This window comes from Hetaerina americana, unplaced genomic scaffold, assembly GCF_022747635.1.
Source record: "Hetaerina americana unplaced genomic scaffold, ioHetAmer1.1.p SCAF_8, whole genome shotgun sequence".
In the NCBI taxonomy this organism is placed as follows: Eukaryota; Metazoa; Arthropoda; class Insecta; order Odonata; family Calopterygidae; genus Hetaerina; species Hetaerina americana.
The window spans coordinates 1,475,928-1,501,020 of record NW_027287427.1 but is presented as its reverse complement, the minus strand read 5'-3'; the positions used below and the strand labels follow the sequence as shown (position 1 = coordinate 1,501,020).

The window sequence follows — 25,093 nt, the reverse complement described above, 5'->3', positions numbered from 1 at the left end:
TAAATATTTTATGTGGAAAAACCAAGTTTTCTTTTTCAATATGTATCGTTTCCACAAAGTGACGCCTGAAGTTATCTCCTTTACTGTGTTCATGGTTTATATATATATATATATATTTTATTTTTAAAGTAATCTACTGGTTAAGGTAGGTTTTTGGATGGACACAACTAACCACCAAACAGATATTTTATTACTCCTAACAAAACACAAAATCCATCATCCTACTCTATATCAGGTCCCTCTTCATCTCTGAGTACTTTCTTCCTCCCTTCATCTCGTCCAACATCCCTATCCTGTTCCTTCCCTTTCCCCTTTTCCCCAAATTCTACCCTCTATCACAGTCTTCAACATCCCACTGCCGGTCAACACCCCCTTCATCCACTTTTCCTGCCTCCATAGGATTGCTCCCAACAAACCAATCTCTTCGCCCACCATACCAAGTACTTCCTCATTTGTTTTCTTCTCTCTCCATTTCACCTTCTCCATTCTTCTCCACACCCACATTTAAAAAGCCTCCAATCTACGTCTATCCTCCTGCTTCAATGACCACGTTTCCGCACCGTACATAGCTACGCTCCATATCAAAGTTTTTACGAGTCTTTTCTTAACATCCTTACTCAATGTCCCTGTCATCAACTCCCTCCTCCTTGTGAAAGCCTCTTTGCCTAGCGCAATTCTTCTCCTCACGTCCCTACTACTTTGACCGTGTCGCTCCAAAACACTACCGAGATACGTAAACTGTTCTACCTGCTCTAGTTTTTGCCCTCCTATTTTAATGTTAAGCTTGGCCTTTTTCTTTCTAGAAAATCGCATAACCTTTGTTTTATTAATATTGATTCTCATCCCATACCTGTCGCACTGAATTTCCAATTCACTCAGCAATGCTTGCAGCCCCTTGGCTGACTGACAAACTAAAGCTTGGTCATCAGCAAACCTAACTGATTTTACGAATTCCCCGCCCACTTTCATTCCTACCTCGAGTTCTTCCCATGCCTCTTTGATCATTTCCTCTGCATACAGGTTGAACAGCAACGGTGATAATGGGCAACCCTGCCTTACACCCCTTCCTAACACTGCCCATCCTGACTCCCCGTTTCCCACCCGCACCTGAGCAGTCTGAGACAAGTACAGGTTGCGGATTAGCCTCCTTTCCCTCCAATCTATTGCTATTTTCTGCAGAATACTCATTAGTTTTTCCCAATTCACTCTATCAAACGCTTTTTCGAAATCTACGAAACAGGCAAATACCTCCTGGTTGTGTTCTATATTCCTCTCGATTAATAATCTCATTATTGCAATGGCATCACGCGTACCTCTAACCTTCCTAAACCCAAACTGATCATCCCCTAAGTAATCATTTGCCCTACTCTCTATCCTTTTGTTTATGATCCTGAGAACAACTTTAGCTGCGTGGGATATCAAACTAATTGTCCTATAGTCCTCACATGACGTGGCCTTTACCTTTTTCGGAATAGGAACTAAAACTGATCTCACAAAGTCTTCTGGCCCGATTCCCTCCTCATAAATACTACGGATCAGCCCATATAGCCTCTTCCTCCCACATTTTCCTAAGCATTTTAAAAGTTCCACGGGAATGTTATCTACCCCCACGGCCTTATTTAGTTTCATTTCCCTTAATGCCCTTTCTATCTCATTGTGTAGTATGCCTGGGCCTAAGCTGTCTTCCTCTACGTCATTTTCTTTTTCAATGTCTAACTTTGTTGGTCTGAGTTCTTTACTATACAGTTCTTCTATATACTCCTTCCATCTCTCTTGGATCTTTCCTGCGTCAACTATTACCTTACCCGCCTTATCTCTAACTGTTAGCATAGCTCTTCCTTTCTTACTTCCCGATAACGATTTAACTTTGGTGTACAGCGCACCGATTTCACCCTTCCTCTGCAGACTTTCCATATCCTCGCACTGCGTCTTCCACCATGCTTCTTTTGCTTTATTTGTTGCCCGCCTCAATTTATTGTTCAATTCTTTGTACTTCATTTTGCCTAATCCTGTATTTATATTCTTCCATTTTCGCCGCTCATCCATCTTTGTAATCATCTCATCCGTGATCCACGGTTTCCTAGTCCTTTTAGCGTTAACGGTTCCAATAGTGTCTTTTGCGGCTTTAGACAACCCTTTCTTGATCATTTCCCATTTTTCTTCGATAGTACTTAGCCCTTTACCATCCTCCATGATTTTCTCTACCGCCTGTTTGTATTCCTTCCTTTTCAACCCATTTAATGCTTCTACATTCCATTTTCTAACTCGCCGCCCCTGCCTTATCTTTTTGAAACGTACGCTACATTTCATAACAACTAAATTGTGGTCTGAGTCCGCATCCGCTCCCGGGAAGCTGTGGGAATTTATCACACTGTTCCTAAACCTGTGTCTAACCAGGATATAATCTAGCTGATATCTTCCTGAGTCACCTGGCATTTGCCATGTATACCTGCGTCTTTTGTGGTGTCTAAACCAAGTGTTGGTGATGACTAACCCCTTTCTCCTGCAGAACTCAACTGCTTTCTCCCCGCGGTCATTCCTCGTGCCTAAACCGTAGTCCCCCACCTCATCACCATATCTTCCTTCGCCTACCGTCGCATTCAAATCCCCCATCACTATCAAATGTTTCCCCGCAGGAACACACGCGATCATGTCCTCTAACTGATCGTATATCCTATCGACCTCTTCTTCCTTATGGTTGCTCGGTGGCATGTATACCTGAATAATAACTAAGTTCGTCGGTTCTGCTTTTATCTCCACTAGTAGTATTCTATCTGTTACCTGCTCTATGTTGACTACGCTTCTTCCTACCTCTTCATTTAATACTATGGCAACCCCTCGTTGGCTCTCGTCCCCACCGCTGTATATTATTCTATACTTATCACTCCAGTAATCCCCGCTATCTTTCCATCTCACCTCGCATAGACCTAAAATATCTATATTTCCCCTTTCCATCTCTCGCTTAACATTCTCCAATTCCCCTGTCCTCATCATTGTCCTAACATTCCACGTTCCTTTTCTAACTAAATTGGTCTTCTTCTCCTGCGTCTTCTGTCCTGCTGCTGCTGGTTTTCCCTTGCAAGGGTTTCGTGGGATGACGACCGCGGAAGCCTTGCCTCCCCCGCTGCCGGGCACGACACACGGCCGATTGGGCCGAGCCCCGTGGTTGCCAGGACTCAAAGTATCTCTATTGTCCATCATATTTTTCTAGGGAATGATAATTGAGGTGGTTTCCCGATGCCTTCCTCAATAGTGTTTTTAACGTGACACCATCACTTACTGGCCGCCCCACTGGGGTCAGACGCCATTGCAGCCGCCTCACTGAGGAACAGACGCCGCGTGGACTACCTTTCGTCTGGCTCCTAACCTTCGACCTATCTGGCATGGGTGACCCTACCAGGAGCAATTTTTATTACTCCCGCCAGCACAGCTCTAGGGGTCATCGGAACGCACAAGCCCTTCCACCACGTCAAGGTTGTAGTCCGGGGAGGGATATATATATATATATATATATATATATATATATATATATATATATATATATATATAAATAGTTGTACCGCGTGCGGAGACCATCTACCCTTTAGCCTTCTATCAACAGCCTTGTTACGGTCCCCCCAGTAATCCCTGCCGCGCCCAACATCTCCGCTCCATACTTACACGCTCCATTCTTACCTCGACATCCCGAGCGGACAGTATCTGAACTTCACACAAATGGTCTCAGTTTCGCGTCCATTCGTACAACCTCCCCAAAGTGTGGAACATGCAAACCAACGAGTGATGGATGAAGGAGAGCTCGAGATTGGCTGTTCAATCTCATCTCTTCCGCCAAAAAATTGTGCTCCTCTTGGATTCCAAGGACGGAAATTTTCGCCACCAACGTCGCCCGCGAAGCTCCCCGGCCATTAACGAACGAGGCCCGGGCTAAGGAGACCGAACGCGGACACGGCTGCATACGCTAAAATATAAGTATGCGTGACAAGAGAGACTTGATAAGAATACACATTTCCGTCACGATCACGATGCGGTCTCGCTACTGGCGCGATCCACGGCAATTCCTTCTGACGGTCGTCATTTCGTGCTCTAGTGACACGATAGTTCGCAACCCCACATTGCATTTAGTTAGCTTGGGTGTGGAAAAATTCTCCAATGCTGATTCTGCCGGAAATGTCTTATTTTTTGATGACAGAAAAACTTCGGGGAGTGGAAAAGAAGTGAAGTCAGCTTAGTCACTCACGCCGTACTATATTTCGTTAAGGCGAAAAAAGGAGAAAGATATCATACTGTTCATTCTCGATTGGCGAAAGAACGAAACCAAATTCTTCGGAAACCTTTTACTAAATTCCAACGTAGAAAGAGAGAGATCTACGCGTACGATACGATAGAATCGTAGTCTTGATAAGGAACGCTGTCGTATCATAAGCATGGCGATATCGTGTTTGTTACCGCGACAAGAAAGGCTTGGTGAATTAAAACACATATTATAGTTAGTACCCTGCAAGCCACCGCTAGGGCGTGTGGCAAGGGGAGAATAAACATCAGACTAATTGTCACCCGAATATTTTTATCTCCGCCACGGTCGGACAAAGTTACTCTACACCCTTATCGTTCGTGGAAAAAATGACAACTTGAATTTATCTGTTGTACACTTAATCTCTGTAAATATTATTGACATGATCACTCCTACCGTAGTACGCTGGGAGTAATAATACATTTTCAACATCAGTACTAAAGAGACGTTCTTTCAATTTATACAAGAGATTTAATCTGTAATTTATCCTTCGCTCCATTGAGTGATCCCAGCCCAGTTGCAGTAATATTTTGAATATTCTACCGAGTTTATTATCATGGCATCGTTTTTCAAATCCAACTCCTCCTCTACGCCGCACGCGATTAATTGGGAAATTAATGCAACTTCGTGAGGATCCCATATACTTGCGGCATATTATAAATGAGGCCTAACCAACGAAAGACAACATTTCCCTTTGACCTTCCTAATTTTTTTATTAGCTTGTCAACACATATTCCCTGGATGTGTTCCACCGAGGAGAGGTCGTGAGTGAGGGTAACGCCTAAGTATTTCATCTAGTCTACACATTCTATTTCGGTGTTTCCGATGCAGTGGGCGTTCGCGACGGATAACTCTCACCAAACGGAACAGCGCTGAAGCATACATGCTTGAGCGGAGGCCATCGTGATCGTGCCACAGTTAGAACTAACTACAAGTGTATCAGGGACGCAGTCAGCTGAGCGGCTGCCCCTCTTTAGTCGTCGTCAACTCGCTCGTCCAGCAAGCGGCACACTCACTCGCCGCTCTCCTTCCTTCGCTGCTGGCACATTCGCAATCGCAGCCACGGGAACAAGCTGTCCGCCCGCGCGACGTTGCCAAGTGGCGTGTCGTCCGACGCAGTCGTCGGCGGCGGTGGACTCTCTCTCGAAGGGCTTGAGGGGGGTTGGGCGGGTTCGTGAGGACGGCTGGAGTCGAGTGCGGCGGAGGGGGTGGGGGGGGAGAGACATTCACTGGAGGAGGGCGGGCGAAGCGAAGGCAAGGAGAGGCACATCCCAATGATGATGGCCTCGGGTCGCTCCCGTGGGCACGCCGGCGGGAGAGTGTGAGAGCGAGCGCCAAGTGTTCCTACTCCTCCCGATCACTCTCCCTGGCTTCATACATACACACGCGTACGCACATTTCAGCGCGCTCGCCACGCCAAAACCACGCTCCCGTGCGCTTTATCATACATACAGACCCTCCTCACCTCCCTATCCCATCAACAGATTGCTTCCTTTCCTTCTCCTTAGACTGACTATCGGCTGTTGCATTTGTTTCACATAGTAAGCACGTCGGGTGCGCGGTAAGGAATATATTGGAAAGGGAAAGTATTGATACAATTCATGGCAGGACAGGCGACAAAGCATAGGACGGGGAGAATACGGAAACGGAATATAGCAATCGGGACAAGACACACTCCGTTTGAAAGGGTAAGGGATGAGAAATAAATAAGTGTTCAAGGGAGAGAGGGAAAAGAATCCACCCAAAATCCCTGAAAGTACATAGCTAGGCTCCATATCAAAGTTTTTACGAGTCTTTTCTTAACATCCTTACTCAAAGTCCCCGTCATCACCCCGAACTCCCTCCTCCTTGTGAAAGCCAAATTGCCTAGCTCAATTCTTCTCCTTACGTCCCTACTACTTTGACCGTGTTGATCCAAAACACTTCCGAGATACGTAAACTGTTCTACCTGTTCTAGTTTTTGCCCTCCTATTTTAATGTTAAGCTTAGCTTTTTTCTTTCTGGAAAATCGCATAACCTTTGTTTTATTAATATTCATTCTCATCCCATACCTGTCGCACTGAATTGCCAATTCACTTAGCAATGCCTGCAACCCCTTGGCTGACTGACTAACTAAAGCTTGGTCAACAGCGAACATAACTGATTTTACGAATTCCCCGCCTACTTTCATTCCTACCTCTAGGTCTTCCCATACCTCCTTAATCATTTCCTCCACATATATACGTTGAACAGCAACGGTGATAATGGGCAACCCTGCCTTACACCTCTTCCTAACACTGCCCATCCGGACTCTCCGCTCCGAACTCGCACCTGAGCAGTCTGAGACATGTACAGATTGCGGATTAGCCTCCTGTTCCTCCAGTCTTACGTATTTTTTTTAATATAATCATTGGTTTTTCCCAATTCACTCTATCAAACGCTTTTTCCTCAAGATGCTTCGTGAATTAATATCATTGACGCCGCACATTAAATTTTGCTGGTTGGGCCACCAGGATAAAATGAAAGAGACAAGACATGTGAGTCTGTTTTTCCCTCCTTGTGAGGGGAGGCGCCCCCCCCCATAGACATAATCACCACGACACTCACTCATTCGGAGTACGTGTCCAGGTGGTCGTGACCCTTGGTGCACGAGATGGGACCCCAGAGACGCTGGGTCATCCAAATCACCGATTCAATTAATCGCTTTTCCCACGTGCGACGGCGCACAATATTAACGAGAGCAAACCTAGTAATTCCTCCTCTATTGACTTTAAAAATAAAACTCTACTCACCCCCACAGCACACGCAATGATTCTTGTTTTAAATAAGTGTGTATGAGTGCAAATAAGAATTAATATTTAAGGTCAAATGCACATTTACGCATTAATAGCTGGTGCCCTAACACCCCTCGCTATAGATTTACCAAATGGTTTCTCTCTTACCGGTAAGTCTCTTAGCCGTAAACTCGGTGTTAATGTTCACTCGTAAGCTATTACGCCCCGCGCCTTCCACGATTAGGCACGAATTCCTTTCGCAGTCTTCCTTCTCAGTCCCGCATTTGTTCCTCCTCCAAGACTATAAGAGGGTCCCATTGCGCCCTGACAACACATCCCACCTGCGCCTGCCTGCGATTTCCGAAGTTCATGCCCAACTCCATCAGAACCTCGGAAAACCCTCTCTCACAGCCTCCCTCTGATCCACCTCACTCCCAACAGGAAAATATCCTCACCGAAATCTCCCTCAATGGGGGAGATTTCCGCCCTTCAGTGCTCTGCCGTTCTCTACATCCCTTGTTTTAAGAACCCTCTTGCGTCTCCTTATCTCCCTCGCGTCTCCTCGACCCCCCTAGGGTGGAACCCCCGCGAATATCATGATGTCGATGGAGAAAATATCGCCCCAGTTTGGCTCGTCTCCTTGAAGGGCGAAATCTTGCTTCGTCTTGCGCCAGTCGAGCACGGGGTGGGCTGGTGCAATCGCGGGATCGCTAAATGAATATCTACCGAAATTCCTCATTTCAATGGCTAAAAAAAGAAACCTTCGACCACTCCGCCCGTATGCCGAAGCCTCCTCAATGAGCTGCAAAAGAGGAGGGAGACTTGATGCGGGCATTAACTATCCCAGTCATCACCTCTTTTCCTCGAGGAAACGAAAGCGACCGACCGACTGACTGACTGCCTGCTTATTCCTTCCTCACACGGGAATTACGACGACTTCCTCGTTATTTCTCGCAATTGATAAGGGTATCGGTGAGGGAAGTGCACCACCAACTCACTCGGCAAGCCGAGGCCCTGTACCAATGAATTGGATCGCGTGCGGCGTAGAGGAGGAGTTGGATTTGAAAAACGATGCCATGATAATTAACTCGGTAGAATATTCAAAATATTACAGCAGCTGGGCTGGGGATCACTCAATGGAGCGAAGGATAAATTACAGATTAAATCTCTTGTATAAATTGAAAGAACGTCTCTTTAGTACTGATGTTGAAAATGTATTATTACTCCAAGCGTACTACGGTAGGAGTGATCATGTCAATAATATTTACAGAGATTAAGTGTACAACAGATAAATTCAAGTTGTCATTTTTTCCACGAACGATAAGGGTGTAGAGTAACTTCGTCCGACCGTGGCGGAGGTTAAAATATTCGGGTGACAATTAGTCTGATGTTTATTCACCCCTTGCCACACGCCCTAGCGGTGGCATGCAGGGTACTAACTTAAATATGTTTTATAATTCACCAAGCCTTTCTTGTCGCGGTAACAAACACGATATCGCCATGCTTATGATACGACAGCGTTCCTTATCAAGACTACGATTCTACCGTATCGATAGCGGAGCTCTCTCTCTTTCTACGATGGAATTTAGTCAAAAGTTTCCGAAGAGTTTGGTTTCGTCCTTTTGCCAATCGAGAACGATATGATATCGTGTATGATATCTTCCTCGTTTTTTCGGCTTTACGTCGAGCGATGTAACTGACCCGACCCTACCCTAATATGTGAATTTCACACCCCGTATTGGGCTTAGTACTGGGTGAACTCTACCATCACTTACTAAACCGACCTTCGAGTTGATTACTGTGTTTATGGTTTATATACATACATATATATATATACACACATATATACACACACATATATTTATTTTTGTATTTAATACACTTGTCTTATTGATACATTCGGCACAATGAAAAATGTGAAGATATTTTACAAATAAAATAAAAAATGAAAATTTATGGCGTATATAGTATTATCATTATCAAGTTATACAAATTTGATAAGTAAAAATAGATAAAACGCTAACTTAAGGAGAAGAAAATGCAGAGCAATTTTTCAAAAACAGACAAACCTCACTCAAGAATGTCTCCTTCAATTAATCGTTTACTTTTTTCTATCTCTTACTGTATTTGATCGCCCGAATGCGTTTAATGCACTTTCAGGAAGATCGCGGATGCTACATTTCTTATCGTTCTTTAACTCACACGCATCAAATATCCATGGATGCTTCCAAACTCGCTCTGGATTGAGACATTTCCTTCGCATTATTAATTTGCACAAATACATCGAAGTGAGAGCGTGTCGAGACACAAGACTCAGTTGACGCCGCTTTGTCGCAACGTGAAGCTGTGGTTTCGAGTTTTCGATCAGCTGTTGTCGACAGGTTTGCCTGCAGGGCAGCCTCCCATCTGCGGGAGGGAGTCCGGTTGAGCAGGACCGGGTGAGAGGTCAGGGGTTCTAATTTGGGGCAATACTCTGGCCGCCAAAGGAACTCATCTCAACAATGCGCCAAAAGAGAAGGCACATTTCAGGAGGCATTTGCGACGAAGTTGGTCGGCAGGTTGCGCGATGTTCATTTACGAGTATCGACTGCTTACGTGAGGTAAATATCGCGGCGGCTACAATACATTGATGTGACCATTTTCCCTAAGTGTCCTTATGCCATGCTATGACTGCGGGATTATCGCAAATACATATAAATGTTAAAGCAAATATTTAACTTTGAACATTACTTCCGCATCGCCGTGTTTTCAAGTAAAATCGACACATGATTTTCCTGAAAATATTATTCATTAGTGGTCGAAATGAATAAAAAATTAGATTGGTTTTTCGTCTCGCCACGCAAACACTTGGCGAAAGCAACCATCCGAAGGATTTATATGGAGCATATGCCATTTCGAGCTATAGATAATTAAATTAAACAACTGATTGGTCCCTACGAGTGGCGAATCGGGACTATGCAATGCAATGAACACTCCTCAACAACGAGTAACATCCGAATCTACGGTCTGGGGTGATTACGCACCAGACAGAATACCCTTGACCCAATACATCTTTCCATCCAAGCGCAGTCGGACAAACGTTATTTTATTCAGATCCCTTATCGTTCGCGGGAAAAATTACATCTAAAATCTATCTTCTATACACTTGGGTACAATTGAAATATACGTTAGAGAAATGTCCTATGACTGACTATGAGGCATTTCTATTATGAACGCTTGGACTCGGGGATCGAGATGGTGCGGGGGCTAACATACTGGCTTCCCACCCTGAGGGCGCGGGTTAAAATCCCGGCGGTGTTGAATATTTTTCAGAGGTATCTCGATCCCTACTTGAGGTGCCTTGTGGTGGGCACTTCGAGTGAGTACGCCGTCCGTCGAATGGGACGTTAAACTGCGGACCCCTTGGCGCCTTTCGTAAAGAGTAGGCTAATGCCGACGCCGGGTCCCCTCCACCCTTCATCCTTTCCTGTCCATTCCCTATGACGCAAATGACCTTAGCTGTCGGTCGCCTCCCCTAAAATAAACTACTACTACTACGCTTGAACTCTTAACGTCTGTTTCGTGGTTATAGATAACTGTGCGACAGAAGAATAACGTGAATCTATGAGCGCGGGTGGAGGTGAATTTCGTTGTGGTGTTCGTTGGGTAATCCGAATGGTCCGGTGATGTCCCTTGTGTTCCCTTGATGCGACACAAGGCCTCTGTCCATTTCTAAAAGTCTTCTTGCTCGCAATGGCCGGCCGTCTTCGTAGCTGGAGGGCGTCCTCTTCCCGCATCTTAACATTAATCTCGTCACACTTTCTTCTGGCAACAATTCGTCACATTTTTGTGGATCTTCTTAGAGCCTTCCCCGATTCCTTAACTTAAAACTTTCTCCGGTGGATCCCAAATGCTTGTAGCCCATACATGCAGTTCCAAAACACATGGTACCTATTCATTAAGTCGCCCGTTAATAAATTTCCAAAACACATGTCACCTTAAGCGTCATTGTATGCATATAAGAGCATTCTTCCTCACATCTGTTCATCTTGTCTATGTACTGTATGTATGTGCATTGTAAGAGGGAACGTTGATCAAACTTGACCGTTGCCACCAGGACAATTACCTAATTACAATGACATTTTTTTTCATTTTTAAAGGTAATCTACCGGTCAAGGTAGGTTTTTGGATGGACACAACTACCAAACAAATATTTTATTACTCCTAACAAAACACAAAATCCAGCAACCTTCTCAAAATCAAGTCTTTCTTCATCTCTGAGTACTTTCTTCCTCCCTTCATCCCGTCCAACATCCCTATCCTGTTCCTTCCCTTTCCTCTTTTGCCCAACATTCTCCTCTCCATCACAGTCTTCAACATCCCACTGCCGGTCAACACCCCCTTCATCCACTTTTCCTGCCTCCATAGGATTGCTCACAACAAACCCCTCTCTTCGCCCACCATACCAAGTACTTCCTCATTTGGTTTCTTCTCTGTCCATTTCACCTTCTCCATTCTTCTCCACACCCACATTTCAAAAGCCTCCAGTCTACGTCTATCCTCCTGCTTCAATGACCACGTTTCCGCACCGTACATAGCTACGCTCCATATCAAAGTTTTTACGAGTCTTTTCTTAACATCCTTACTCAAAGTCCCTGTCATCAACTCCCTCCTCCTTGTGAAAGCCTCTTTGCCTAGCGCAATTCTTCTCCTCACGTCCCTACTACTTTGACCGTGTCGCTCCAAAACACTACCGAGATACGTAAACTGTTCTACCTGCTCTAGTTTTTGCCCTCCTATTTTAATGTTAAGCTTGGCCTTTTTCTTTCTAGAAAATCGCATAACCTTTGTTTTATTAATATTGATTCTCATCCCATACCTGTCGCACTGAATTTCCAATTCACTCAGCAATGCTTGCAGCCCCTTGGCTGACTGACAAACTAAAGCTTGGTCATCAGCAAACCTAACTGATTTTACGAATTCCCCGCCCACTTTCATTCCTAACTCCAGTTCTTCCCATGCCTCTGTAATCATTTCCTCTACATACAGGTTGAACAGCAACGGTGATAATGGGCAACCCTGCCTTACACCCCTTCCTAACACTGCCCATCCGGACTCTCCGTTTCCCAATTTATATAATAATAATGTTGATTCTAAGAGTGATATAAAAGTACAGCATCTCTCCTTCGCCATCCAGCAAAGCATTTTCTGCAAATCATTATTATACCAAAAAAATGCGATGTATGGTAGCTGAAAGTAAGAGGACTACGCATCCTGGAAGGAAAATGAATATTTTACAAATGGAGAAACAGCTGATGGGCATCATATTTGAAATATTCCGTTTTTCACGTTGAAAGTATTAAAAACCATTAAACTGTGAATGTGAAATATGTGAGCGCCATTGTTTAGACTCCGGAACGTCGATCGGAAATTTCTCCTGCGTAGGAGAGATCATGCCTATAAAATTAGAGAGATTAAGTATAGAACAGATGGATTTAAGATGCCACTTTTTTTCCACGAACGATACGGGATCAAACTAACATTGTCCGACCTGCGGTAGGGGGTCATAATCGGGTCAAAATGAGCATGGTGTGTATTCACCCCCTGCCACACACCCTTGAAGGGCACTCGTCAAATACCTTATTATGAGAGAGACAGAGAGAGACACTGCGTGCAAAGACACGAAATTGTTATTCGGACACTAATTTTATTCCTAAAAAGTAGCATATTCCCTTCACCATTTGACGGAATGTGGAGAATATTTATGTAGGACAAGAAGACGGTCGTGAGATCATCTGCAAAGATATCATAAAAACACAGCACCTGAAGCAGAGTTCGGAAGAGACCATTGGGATTTTAATTCCGCTAAAAGTTACGAGACATCAGTCTTCTGTAAAACTGCCGATTAAGGAGATAATACTGTCTCGGAACGATTGGCCAACTCTCGCACGAGCGATAGTGAAAGTGAACGGGCGCAATTCCTCAAATAATGTCGCCCGTCTCTCGAGTATAGTTCAATTAAAGCCATATTCATGCATTTCCGAGGTGCGTGTTTCCAGTCAATCGTTAATTCAAGTAGATAATTGAATTAGGGGGGGGGGAGATCGCTACTTCAGAACGGCGTCATCTGGCAACACAAGAATGCACAACTCACACAAATGCCAACGGTAATTACGCTGCTCATTAATGAAGGTCATCGAACAGGGCACTTGATTTTGTTAATTACGGGCCAAACAACTTGTTTGCCATTCGTTCAACCGCAACGGAAGCTAAAATTACCGAATTAATATTCGCTGCTCCACTGTAATCCCCCATCACACGCCGACTAGGGGGTGTGGTGCCAGCGCTGAAGAGAAGTGGACGAGGAACGGAGATAATCGTCCGTGGCCGAATACGGAAAAAGCATCATCCACTGGTGCGGGGAAAGAGACGACGCGGGGCGAATATTCACGCAATTCATTCAATTGCGACAGAATTAAATGCCTAATGGATTGCCATCTGAGTGGAGAGCGGAACTGAGGCGAGATTAGCAGAGGCAATGATATTCCACACGAGAGTTTCTTCAAATATTGCTAATCTTGCTGAAGATAAAAATTATGCCATCAAACTTGACTTTCCCTTCGTGATACGCTTCCAAGTACCTCTTTGACTTTTTAAATTTAAGTCTTCCTAACGCTGATGGACTTCTTCTCATTCGCGCAGCTTCAAAAGTTAACCTATGAGCATATGAGCTGGAATTGGCTTTCTCCATCCGCGAGACCCAGTCAGCTCCTACGAGAGCTTTATATTCCTTCAATCACTCGTCAATCTTCCCCGATTCCATTAATAATTTCCCTGACCATTCTTTCATTGTTTGCACGGATTTTCTCTCCTTGAGTTGACTGTTCTCGGAGTACTCTCCACATAGTGGAACCCCAAGCAGGGAACGGGATGCCACTGAAACATCCTGCCACCACCGGGGTTCAAATAGGACCCTCGGGGTGGGAGGCGAGAACATTTGCCACCGCGTCGTAACCTATTATATAAATGTAGTACAGGAATGTAACATGATCGTTAAGAACACTAATGAATTGAAAGAAGTCTACCTACCAAGTCGCTTCTCTCTGTCCCCTACCGATTCCTACATACTACCATCATCGTCTTTTATTACTCACCGCATTCACTTGCCTTGCCTATTCAATATATTATGTATTACAAGTTGATGGAAGTCACATTTTGAGAAAATGAGGGTTTACGCGATGGAGAGGCAAGGCGATCATTCATTTAAACATTCATTATGCAAATTTTGCCTCGTTATCATGCTTTCCTCGGGATCCATCCCTTGGACGTTTTTGCTCGACGCGACGGCGGTTCCCGAGCCAACATCGCGGGAGCAGGGGCCCGCACGCGGGAGGGGATGGTTGAAATAGTGGCGCAGCCGGGTTTTGAGGTGCCCCGAGGAGGGAGGGCAGGGTGGGGCGAAGACGGCACTGGTCTTCGCCGGAGCCCTCCCTCATTTATGGGCCACTTCCTAAATCCATTGTCGTCGAGGGGAGTTTGCAAGGGTCGCCTAGCAGGGGCGGAGAGGGAGAGAACGGGATATCGGAGGAGGAGACACGGCCGGCCCGGCGAAACTACCGGGCACGACGCCGCGGGAAGAATAAAAGCAGTATCTCGCCCTTCCTCCCTCCCAGCCTGCCGGCGGTGGCGTATCCCGGGCAGGGGAGGGGCGAGGTGGAGGGAGGGGGCGAGGTGATGGAAAGGGGCCGAAGACGAGTATCCCTCCCTTCCCCCAAACCCCTCCTTCCCTCGCAGACGCCCTTGGAAGTGGTCAGTGCCACTACGAAAACCTCCAGAGTCGTTTTCCTCAATACGATTCCCGCCTCCTTCCGCCCGCCCGGCCGAGGCACGCACGAAAGTAAAGGCAAAAAACCCTTTTTCGCGCGCGGGAAACCTTTTTTGCAGTATAAGATTACAAAAAAAAGTGCGAGTTGTCGATGATGTCTCCTAACAGTATCGGTCACCGTTGTTCCAGCACAATTTGTCGGTTATGGTGTATCGAGAGAAAACCCGAAAGAAAAGCAAGTGTGAAGGGGGTCCGAGCGCGCTGGACGCCGAACGTTTTACGTCTCGGCTCACGCGTGGAGGAATGGGGGGGGGTGGGGAAAAGGCGCCGCCCCTCGGCTCTCATTATGTGTCAGACTATGGTGTTAGCTTAGTTTGTTTACAGCGACCACCGCCTACTTCCACGAGAATAATGAACGATACGTGGTCTGAAAGTGGCGGATGGTGAACAATGTGCAAACAACATAAAAATCGAATCTGATTTTTTATTTAAATCACGTACGAGTTTCACACTCTCGAAATTTAAAACATTTAAATTCTAATGAACCGCAGAATATTGGCTCAAAATATACACATCAGAAAGCTCCAACAACAAAATAAGAAAGAGAGATTCCACTACAGATAAATTCAAATACTCATTCTTTCCCTGAACAACCAGAAATCATAATAGCCGGAAACCAAAGTCACTTCAGAAAAATTAAAAACATTTGATTTAGAAGTCGGAACAAAATTAAACATTGCAAAGATATGAGGGATATTTGTAGGTGCATGACTCGTATGTTAATTGGTAGTTTGTGTGTTTGTCGGGTTGTAAGGGTTATTGGATGAATGCATACCATATTTTGTTTGTGGATTGTATAAGTTTGTGGCTTTTGCACGCGGTTTTTTTTTCTTAATACGGATGGTGCCCTAACACCTCCCGCCACACGCCCTTACGGCGGCTTGCGGGCAATTACGTAGATACAGATGAACAATAGCTGACGAAAAGCAGAACCAATTACGTTAGCAGAATTAAGGACCTAATATTTCAATAACTACAAGTAATATTTCATCTCACAAATCAAGAGTCTCGGATTAACAGCCGGGCATTAAGCCAAGACAAGTACCTCAGAGGAAAGGGAGGGATGTGGCGTTATGAATGCAGGGAGGTCGGAAAATGTGAATAATCGGAGCGAAGTACCATCAACGGGAGAACGAACCGAAGATGATGACATTGGTGGGCATGACATTTTAACGAAAACATGCGTTCCAGTTTAAGGTTTGAATCCCTCCAATTGTTATCCCCTCGGACTCTGGTTTTCGGTAACGACGCAGCGCAAGGTTTGCAATTCACGCGTGCAAAGAAAAGAGTCGAGCCCCCCGGATTCACGGAAGCCCTGGGACCCATTTCATGCAATCGCTTATCGTCCGCGTTCGGCAAAAAAAACGCAAGCGCATTCTTCGCTTGTTTCGGATTAAAAAATTCGAATTGTGTGCAAAATTTGAACCCAGCATATTCTTTTGTGCGTCAGTTATTCACGCGTATACTATTAAACTAGAAAAAATGAACACCCAATTATAAAGAGAAACATTTTTTTTCAATGCTCGGCAAATTTTCAAATTCAAAGATAATTTAATTTAAAATTTCCATTGAAAGGTTTATAAATGAGAGCCAAGATTAATAATGAAGTTCCTGCAAAACGTTGGTGTCCAAATATTGCCATCTACCATTAAAAAACGTGGGCTTATTCAGGGTCGATTTCACTCACTTGTTCTAGCCGACTATGACAGCTCAAAGGTGCACGGCTATGGCATTTCACTTCCGCTAAATGAGAGGAACTGGTACCACTTCCCTGTGCAAGGAAGGGTCTTTGCAAGTCTCTCAAACGAACGACCAAACTTGGAGTGGCGATGGATTGGATGCAGAATGCCACGACTGATTACCGCATAGGATTACACCAGCACCTTGCTGCAGATATCAATTGAGCGAACGAATTTTGAGCTCCACGCCAGCTACAACTCAAAATTACTTTTACCACCCGTTCACTCCAAAAAAAACAATACTTCCGGAATGATTCACGAAAATCTACCTCGTGCGTTCAGCAAAAAACTCAACAACATTCCCAATGCCTTTCTTCAATTTCTGTATTATTATCAATATTATTTATTACCCTGCAATCCACCGCTAAGGTGTGTGGCAGGGGGTGAATACACACCAGACTACTTTGACCCTAAACACTTTCCCACCAAAGCGCGATTGGCACACGTTATTCTGATACCTTATTGTTCGTGGAAAAAATGACATCTATTCTACACTTAATCTCTCTCTCTCTCTCTCTCAATTTTATTGACATAATCTCTTCTACGTTAGTACGATGAGGATAATAATACATTTCAACATTACTGCGAAAGAGACATCCTCCCACGTATTGCAAGAGATTTAATTTGTAATTTAGCCTTCGCTCAATTAAGTGATTCCCAGCCCAGCTGCTCTAACATTTTGGATGCGCCACTAATTTCATCGTAACTACGTTTTACAAATCTAGCTCCTCCACGCTTCACTCGATCCAATCCGGCAATCAATCCAACTTCGTGAGTATCCCATGCATCACTTGCAGCTGATTCTAAATGAGGTCTAACCAACGACAGATAACATTTCTCTTTGACCTTTTCGGGAGAGTTTCCGCGGTCAACGCCGACGCACGGCTGCGACCATCGTCCAACGCAATAGGCAGCCACCCACCCAGCGCCATCGCGTACAGGTGCTCTCAAGGGAGACGGTCCTCATACAAAAAGGGGCACGAACACTAAGAGCGGCGATTTGTTTTATTTCCACCAGCCGAACATATGACGCTTGGCGCACTATGGTTCGTCGGTATTTATTTATTTAACAAAGCAGCCAAAAAGGGCACAAAGGCTTTTGCATTTGCTGACAGGCAATACATATAATGTACATTAAGAAAAAGAAAGGGCAGGAGCAATTAACAATAATGAGAATATAACAAAATGAAGGTCAAGGACAGCTATAAGATAGCAGGAGAGTGCATACTATGCAAGCAGAGAGGGCTAAATGGCTTTTGTGGCGTTGGAGGAAGGAGGTGAAAGCGGCGAGTGAGGAAGAGAGAGGTCCAGGGAAGGATGCTGAATGAATGGTTTGGGAATCGAATGGGGAACGGGGAGTCGATGGAATAGGGAACGTTGGTAGATGGGAAGACGGAAATTTGGAATCTGCATCGGACTCAAGTTACGTGTTGGAGGACACGAATTGGGAAGAGAGAAGGGAGGCCGTTGATACGGAGAGATCCGCTGAAGATGCTATGCAAGAATTTCATATCACATAGAAATCGACCGCGGTAGAGATGGGAAATACCAAGGGATGCGAGGGTATAAGTCCCGGGTTATATTTTTGAGGGAAGGGATGCATTAAAACAGGAGATGGCAATAAAGAAATTAAGAGGCCTTCGGGTAAATCTAAAGCAGTTGGGGAGGCGGTCGACCAGATGGATGAACAGTTGGTATTTCTTCAGCACAGCATGTCTCCGAATCGATTCTCTCCCCCCCTCCACCCGCAAAAGACTTTAAGCCCGGTCCATCGCGATCAGCGCTTGCAATCGCATAACGAGCCCTTTATAGGCATGTTCCTCGTTTTTCTTTCTTCCCGCGCGAAGCAACCAGGTGACTCAGCGCGCGGACCAGGGGCGAGCGAAGCGATTACGAAGGCAGCACGAGGGTGCATCGTCGGCTGATCCGATTTCCGTCCACCACCGATGAAGCGAACGCGGAGAGTCCCGTTGGATTTCCCATCTCGTTCCATTCTGAATCACTGTTACCACAGTTCATCTCCGTTAGTCCGATCGAACAAACAACCAACAAGTATAGGAAAACACTCTCTCCATACTACATATATGTATATTACGAATCGGCAGCATCCTACCGGGTAAGGAAAGGTTTTCGATGTACCCCGACACTATTCATCGCTGCACTCTTTAAGCCAAGCCCAACAGGACACCAACACCTTTAAAACACTTGGTAATTAAGGATCTCAGGTTTTCCCGGCGTATGGTATTCAAGAAATTCTCCCGGGTTTCCCAACGGGTCAGGTTGCAGTACACCGACGTTTCGATGGCTGACTCTGCCATCGTCTTCACCCTGAACTTCTTGAACCCTGAAGATGATGGCAGAGTCAGCCATCGAAACGTCGGTGTACTGCAACCTGACCCGGTGGGAAACCCGAGAGAACTTCTTGAACACTTGGTAATTAGGTAATAATATAAATCATTCGCTCCTTCGATCAGAAGGTATATATACCAAGTTTGTGTCTACGAGGACCACCTGATGATGACGTTCAACATCGAAACCTGGGTCGTGTTTTTTTAAATAAAGTGCGTGAATTACAGAGTCAACAATTTCATTTCAATATATTATGCAAATTCCATAACGTTACGCCGGAGACAACAAATTTTAAATCATTTTTGTTCCCGATAACTTTCCACCTGACTTCATTCCTTGGCTCTTCCACTTGTTCCTCCGTCAGCAAACATTATCCCCTCAATCACAGTCCACAGCATCTCCCCCTGCCGTGTTGGCATATCACCCAGCAACCGTCTCCCCCCCCCCTACAACCCCACTTCTTCGTTTGTACTCCTCTCTATCCATTTTTTCCGTTCCTCGCCAAAGCCACCCCTCAAAAACTTCCAACGATTACTTCTTCATTAACGAAACCGAAAAGACAAGCAGACCAACATTTCGGAGCCTTCCATACACTCGAAGACACCGCATCAATGGGCTCTCTAACATTAAATAATATAAACCCTCCCTCCCCTTATCGATGACGCCCATCGGCTTTGCGGTAATTATACATTATGAGGAAGAGGATGTCCGACACATATTCCGAGCAGGACAGAGGTGAGCTGAAGCAAGGATCGGAATCGCGCCCTTGTAGGTTAAGCCGATTTATTTCGCAATTAAACAGAGGGCCCGGCAATCTTTAATTCGATTCAGACGAATAATCGGTCGTTTAGTCAAACATCCCTTCGATCTCTTAACGGAAGAGGGAGAGGGAACAACGCCATGCAGCAATAGGTCACCAATTCCCGTTATTTATAAATAATTCATGGAATAAAGTCTCTCGTCCTGGCGCTCGGGAGATGCGGGGAGTGCGCATGCCCGGTGCAGGCAGGCACCCACCCCGTGTTTTCGAGAGAAATTCCGCACAAAATCGCGCCGAGAGGCGCTCGGTCGCCTTCTCTAAGGGCAACAAAACTCCGATGCCAACTGTTTTCACTTTCTTCTTCCCTCATGTTTAGTTGCTAGCGCTTCAACCGGTCATGACCGCCAGACGATTAAAAAATGAGCCCTCGGGGAAGGAAGGATGTCTAATTGGGATCATCGGAGTGACACGACGATTAAACGCACAAATCACACATCTCTGAAATGACCGATTCCTTCCGAAGTACAATGATTTTTATGGCGATCGCTCGTAATTTCGCGAGACCGGAGGCATACACAAGCCGAGATTCATCTCTGATTTTACAATTATATCGACAAAATGGACATGATTACTATCTTATTCTTTACAGAAAGAATAGGAAATGAGGATTTAAGATGGCAATGGAAGGTATTTACTTCTTGACATTCACATTTGCGAGAATATCGCCCATTAACTCGAGGGAAATATATCACACCTTAATCATTTATAATATATCACACTCGTTTTGGGACGCAGATCCCCCACTTTTCATACACCACTAACCCGTTGATCGATCCATTTACAAATAACCAATTCCATAACCTTAAGGAGGAAATGGTCCTTCGCCAATTTGGGTCCAGTGCTACCGAATGAGCGAGAGGGGACTTGGCGGGCGCTCGGCGGGAGTCCTTGGTGGACAGGTGGTTGGTTAATTTTCGGGGTAGGTAGGGTTTGGGGGCACGGAAGAAGGACGGAGGGAAACCCGGCAACGGCCGGAAGCGTGCGGGACGCAAGAGCGTGAATCCAGAACTAGACAACCCAGGACCGATACTCAAATACCATTTCTACTTTGATTTAAATGTCAAAATAAAAGAGACCCTTCAAATATAATACTTATGCAGACATTTTTATCATCAGGATCAGGGATTCTGGGTCTAGAGGGACATTTTTTTCCCCAAAATTCTCCCCATTTTTTCAACACGAGAATTCAGGAGAATTCCGATCGGAAATGCATCCGTTGCGACGCCCCATCACGTCATTAACACAGCCTTTCGACACGATTCCTGACGGACGAATGCGTTTGTTTACATCCGTAGATCTCGAGGATAGTGGAGAGGGCGGGGGGAGAACGAAACAAACGAAAGCACTCACCGCGTGTACGTTCCCCTGCAGGTTCCCGCCCGAGGAATCGTGCTGCTTCTTGTCGGACTTCTTGGCTGCTCTCTTCGCCTTCGTCTCCAGAAACCTCTGCTTAAGCATCAGCGTCTCCTGCACGTTCTGCTCGCACAGACCGTGGAAGGTGGTGTCGTACCTGGGGACGCAGTCGGTCTGCCTCCGCCGATAGCTCTCTATTCGACGTCGAAGGCGATCGACGACGGCCTGCCTCTTGGGCTGGAGGACGTCCCCCATGCCCCCGGGGCCTCCAACGGGGCCCACGCCGACCCCTCCACCGCCCCCGACATTCACTCCGGCGGCGGCTGCGGCAGCGGCGGCCGCCGCCGCCGCGGCAGCCGCCGCCGCCGTGGAAGGCGGGACGGGCTTCCTGTTGGGCAGGAGGCCCTGGGGGCCAGGGGCCGCCGCCCCCCCGCCGTCCAGGCAACCGAGTCTGCCCGCGTGAGCCACGGTGTCGCTGGCTAGGAAGGCGTGATTGCCGGCCGCCGTCGCGGCGCTTCGCGGCCTCCCTTTAATCTTGACGCCGCTTTTGTCTTGGGCGCTATTTCCTCCGGGGGCGCTTCCCCAGTGAGGGAACGAATACACGGTCGCGAGGCAAAGGTTCTCTCTCTCTAGTGCAATATCTCTCTCTCCTCTCTCTCTTCTTAGCCCTTTTTTGCGTTCCCCCTTTTTATTCGCGATCACATCTTCGTGGGGATCTTTCCCGCGCACGTGTGAGTCACATGCTGAAGCATGTCCACCGTTGTTGAGACGTAGGGGAGATTTATACTCAAGACGGTGAAGAATTAATGTACTTCGACCCTTTGTCCCAATAGAAATCCAATCTGGAATGGTCAGTTAAGCTGCCAAGAGAAACACGCACGGATATGTACGCACCAATAAAATCACGGGGACACACTAACACAAGAGAAGAAAGAACGAAAAAATATAAATATGTTATGGAAAAAAAATACAAGGTGGAAAGTCTTACAAGTTAAGAGTGAACAACCACACGCCGCGTTGTTTTTATGTTCGCTGCACAATCCTCGCTCCACTTTTTTAAATCAATTTGTTGGCCCCACTCCACTTGCACGAGCGATCAAGGAATTGAACTCCAGATAGGCACATGGCATTACTTTTTCTTGTAACTCTACGGGGCCCTGCGGAAATCACGTGTGGACCACGCGATGAAAACAGCGCGTGGAGACCACAACAAGCACACACGCACACACACACACAAACACACACTCGTCACTGATTCACGACGATGAAATCGTGTTTGCACAATCCACTCCGCCGTCCGACGGGATTGGTAGCGTAAATAACAACATCGCGGAAAACCTTTTAATGAGGCGGCGAAAAAATCCACACTTCACAGGCTAATATGGGGGATGGTTTGGCGACTGTATTTATCAAATAAAAAAATGCTCGTTCAACCGAACATGATGACTGAAATCATGATTGAACAACAGGTTGCAAAAATCGTTGGAATTATTTTTTCCTGCTTAAAAACACAGGGAGGAGGATACCACTTCCCAGTCGATCACACAAATAAATAGAGTAGGTCGCCACGACAAAACCCTCGTGCTCCCGAAAAATACGATTCCGGCCCGTCTTTCGAGGTGTTAGTCTTACTTACACCGCGATAGCGCCCCATGACGACGGGCAAATAACTTGAAGCACGCCGCCGAGGCAGACACACCGCCATCCCCCGTCCGCTCCCTCCCGCCTTCTCATACAACGGCGCGTCCGTTCTTCGGCAACACTTTCCACATTATCTTCCCATCGAGCACGAGTATTTTAAGACTCGATTATTAATAACTGCGGATGAACACCATGGTCACTTGGGTCTGGCAAAATCCTGACAGAACTTTGCACAACTTTTCGACACATTAACCACACACACACTTATGTATACACACAAACTTGATACTTGGAACACATAACTTCCACCGACGCGTGAGCCTCTTGGCCAGTTATGAGTACCCGAACTGGCTTGGCTCGTCGAGCGACAAAACCGCAGCGCCTTCCGCACCCTTGAGTCACCTGGCGGTGAACAGCTGAGACTCTTCGACATCTCACATGTTACAATGATGGCCGCTTCCATGAGACTGCAGCGTGTGGTGATTTTGGGCAAAAACATTGTGAAATTGAGCCGTCGTGTTCACTTAGGCAGCCAGTCAAGGCCCGTTAACATCGTGAAATACACTCAAGGTATTTCCTTCACTTTCATTTTGAATTATCTTCCATACTTTTTTGAATCCAATCGCCGGTTTGTTAACTCTTCTTGTGTGCATTATTTTAACTTATTTGTCCTACAGCTTGCTTTAACGTATGAAATTGTCAATTGTTCGTATTAATTGAAGCGTCTATCATTATGTCTCTGACTTATATTTCATTTTGATAGTGTTCGTCATGAGTGATGCAATAGATGAGAAAATGCGTCTTTAAATAGTATTGCATTTAATTAATGATTTTCACAGCGAACTTCTTTCCGGTATTATGATAGCTCTAGGAATGCCATAAGATAATTGATTATTACATTTTATCCAACGACAGACATATTTTAGTTCTTGGCTTTGTTTGATGAAGATCATTTCTTGTAAGACCCGAGAGATTTATTCATTTAGCAGTTATGATATTCTTTTTTTGTATATTTCAACTTATTCGATAATAACGAATGCATACATTTATAGATGTAGACATGTACACTTAATCTAAATATCTTGTGCAGATATTTTAAGCATCTGAATATTCTTTTGCGTCGAATTTGGAAAGTAATTAAAATTTTGTATCTGAAATCAGTTTTAATTGTCCTGGGTCTGATATTGTTAATAATAGATTAATATTTGCCAAATGAAATGTAGATAATGAATTTAAATTGTAATCTGATGGCCATCAGACTGGTCAGCACGGTTTAATATTGCTTAAATTATATTGGTCTTTAAAAAGTGAAATTTCTTAATAACACACATTGTGCATTGGGTTCCTAGATTATAATATTTCGCCCAATTGATATTAGTTTGAATTCATGTTACTCATCCCCCTTTCATTCATTATGGTTGTCCATATGACCGATGTGTGGAGAAAAATGATTTTTGTGGTTTAATGTCTGATTTCCCCATTCTTATTGTGTATCTTGTTCAATAAGGGAAGATAATAGTTGTTTCAGAGGTAGTTGAGGCCGATACTTTGTCGCATTCTATCGCAGTGCACGGGGAAAAATAGAATCACTTTGCGTTTCCACAAAATAGAATTTTACTGTCGACTAGTTTCGCTACTCAATAGCATTCATTATCTGCACTGCACATGCCAGATGATGCAACAGCCTAGCGAAACTAGTTCACACTCAAAATTCTATTCCGTAGAAAAGCAAAGTAATTTGATTATGTCTTTCTTGTCTCTTCCTCATAACAATATCTTAAGTTAGAGGAGCTGCCAGTGGTCTTAAGAGCATAACTTTGAAACTCTGCCTCTTTATACATAACCGCTCGGCGATATTTATTGACATTTCTCACGTGTTTTTCTATAGTTCTGATACAAAAGTAATCGTCCAGTTTCTTTTTTATGAGAATGCTAATTATCTTCCCAGTTGAAATCTCCATAATATTTTTTTCGGTAGTATTAGAAGTGAAACATTGCAGGCTATCCGAATGATTTTGAAGAATTCTTTTAATAACACAGTTAAATGAGGTTAGTAATTTCAAAAAAATCCGATCCCCTCACTAAGGAATGTAAACAGGAAGTTGCATTACTCTGCCTTGCCTTTCGTATCATGCATTAATTTTAAAATTCGAATGGGAAATTATCAACACAATAAACTAGGTCAGTGTACAATGAGTGGAAACTTTGCAGAAATTGTGTGTGCTGAAATTTTGTCTTGAATGGTATCACAGAAAACCCTGAAACTGAACTGAAATGTACATC

At 45.1% G+C, this 25,093-nt stretch overlaps 1 protein-coding gene across 1 annotated transcript in view; it reads left to right on the top strand.

Annotated features, from left to right (window-relative positions):
* The first annotated feature begins 23,240 nt into the window (after nt 1-23,240).
* Trap1 (TNF receptor associated protein 1) overlaps nt 23,241-25,093 on the top strand; it is a 531,360-nt gene continuing 529,507 nt past the window's right edge. Inside the window, exon 1 of the mRNA XM_071596655.1 lies at nt 23,241-23,380. Coding sequence (XP_071452756.1) covers nt 23,257-23,380 — 124 coding nt within the window. The 5' untranslated portion in view covers nt 23,241-23,256. The remainder of the gene's footprint in view (nt 23,381-25,093) is intronic.